This window comes from Formica exsecta, unplaced genomic scaffold (genome assembly GCF_003651465.1).
Source record: "Formica exsecta isolate Colony F162 unplaced genomic scaffold, ASM365146v1 scaffold72, whole genome shotgun sequence".
In the NCBI taxonomy this organism is placed as follows: Eukaryota; Metazoa; Arthropoda; class Insecta; order Hymenoptera; family Formicidae; genus Formica; species Formica exsecta.
In genome coordinates this window covers 3,745,855-3,747,776 of record NW_021853485.1, presented here as the reverse complement: position 1 = coordinate 3,747,776, position 1,922 = coordinate 3,745,855, and the positions used below count along the sequence as shown (strand labels likewise).

At 35.0% G+C, this 1,922-nt stretch overlaps 1 protein-coding gene across 1 annotated transcript in view; it reads left to right on the top strand.

The window, feature by feature from the left end:
• LOC115243577 (chymotrypsin-1-like) overlaps window positions 1-1,922 on the top strand; it is a 33,482-nt gene that overhangs the window by 23,285 nt on the left and 8,275 nt on the right. The window contains exons 6-10 of the mRNA XM_029820703.1: window positions 121-283; window positions 378-551; window positions 630-833; window positions 1,215-1,463; window positions 1,541-1,727. Of these exons, the coding sequence (XP_029676563.1) occupies window positions 121-283; window positions 378-551; window positions 630-833; window positions 1,215-1,463; window positions 1,541-1,727 (977 nt within the window). The remainder of the gene's footprint in view (window positions 1-120; window positions 284-377; window positions 552-629; window positions 834-1,214; window positions 1,464-1,540; window positions 1,728-1,922) is intronic.

The window sequence follows — 1,922 nt, the reverse complement described above, 5'->3', positions numbered from 1 at the left end:
TATTTAATATTTATTTTTTAAATATTTTATTAATCTCTTGAGTGTACTAATTGAATGTGTTTAAAATATTATTTCTTTTTATTACAGTGATTACATTACATTTTTTCTTATTTCTTGCAGGACGCGGCTTGGGGAGAGGATGGTCAGCATGAGCTCCATGCTCGTAGAGACAGTCAGTATAAATTATGAAGATTTTAATGAGAGTTTTTTAACATGCGGCACCTGTCTCTGCGTTTACGATGGCAGCGAGCATACACCTAAATTATTACCATGTTCACACACGGTATGATATGTAAAATAGAATTTAATTTATACATCTACATAGCATATGTAATTTGTACTTATATGTGTGATAATCTCATATCTGTTTGTTGTAGGTATGTCTACATTGTTTAACAAGGATTGCTGCATCTCAAACACGAGAGACAGGAGCATTTAGATGTCCCATTTGTAGAGAATTAATAACAATTCCTCGCGGAGGGGTACCTGCACTGCCCCCGAGCTTTCTCGTAAACCAATTATTGGACCTTATGTCTCGACAAAGACGAGAGGTATAGTTGACTGAAACATTATAAGTTTTCTCTTTTGAATAAAATTTTAATATTATTACATCTTATTCTCTATTGCAGGTCATCCCAAAGTGTTCAGTCCATATAAATCAGGAATTATTATTTTGTGAAACATGTGATACAGTATTCTGTACAGTATGTACTAGTGGAACACACGCAGGAACGTCACCCGGATGTACAGAACACACAATCATCCCCTTTAGTATCGCGATAAAAAGGATGTCCGAGATACTGCTTTATAAAGCTAATGAGTGTATATCCAAGGTGAAAACTAGTTTCTCTTTTTAATCCTTAAGTATTATATTTGTGGCTCGCGCGCGATTTTATTACATTCTATGTTCACCAACACAAAGTGTATGTGTAATTAATATCTAAATTATTACGTTGAATATATAAAAAGACCATATTTATGTTTGTAAAAGGATATCTCGCTTATTTCTCGCTATAGCTCTCAATATTCAATCTATCTTAACTATAACTTTATAATAAACTATAACTATAGTGAAATAATACTGTCAAAATTTCATGGCATCATGCCATCGTGAGCAAGATGCTTACAAATTAACTAAGCAATGGAGGATTATCATCATATTGTAACATGAAATGTAGTTTAACTATTATTGAATTAAGAGTTACATCTTTTAGTTAACACAGGCACAAGACTCTGTAAGCACGGAACTGCAGCGTTTGGAGGCCTCTACGGAAAGATGTCTAAACGCGGTAGATACCGAATTCGCAGATATCATTGCGAAAATAGAGAAACGGCGAATGGAATTGCAAGTTGCCGTAAACGCCGCTGCTCGTGACAAGAAACACGTACTCGAAGAACAGCATTCTCTTATCGAGGCGGAGAAAAGCAAGGTGGAGAGAGAATGCGATGGATTGCAATATCAGGTAAAGGATGAAAACGCTTTAATATAGTGTCATCTCTCGCGCATATCGCTTTACAATAATGAAATTCGATTTTAAAGGTCGAAGTTCGGAATATTACTCAACGTATTAACAGCCTATCAGATCAGCTTGACGCGGCGACCGCTCTCAGCGAACCTAAGGAAAATGCTTTCATCACGTTCGAGTTTAATCATAACGATGCTCTCTCCCAATTGGAGCAAGCACTAAGCAACTTAGGACGAGTACGTTCTAGTACAACATTGCCAGGTATTCTGAGAATTGATAATATAGTAAAGTATTCGCTTTAAAATATTCGTTCATTAAAACGCATCATATTTCACACTGATGCTATGTAAAATAATAAAAAAAATTAAATTTTCTGATCTATTATTGTTACAATGTCCAAGATGAAAAGTCACGCAAAATTAATTTTCTATATTTATGCATTCCAGCGTTAGGTTT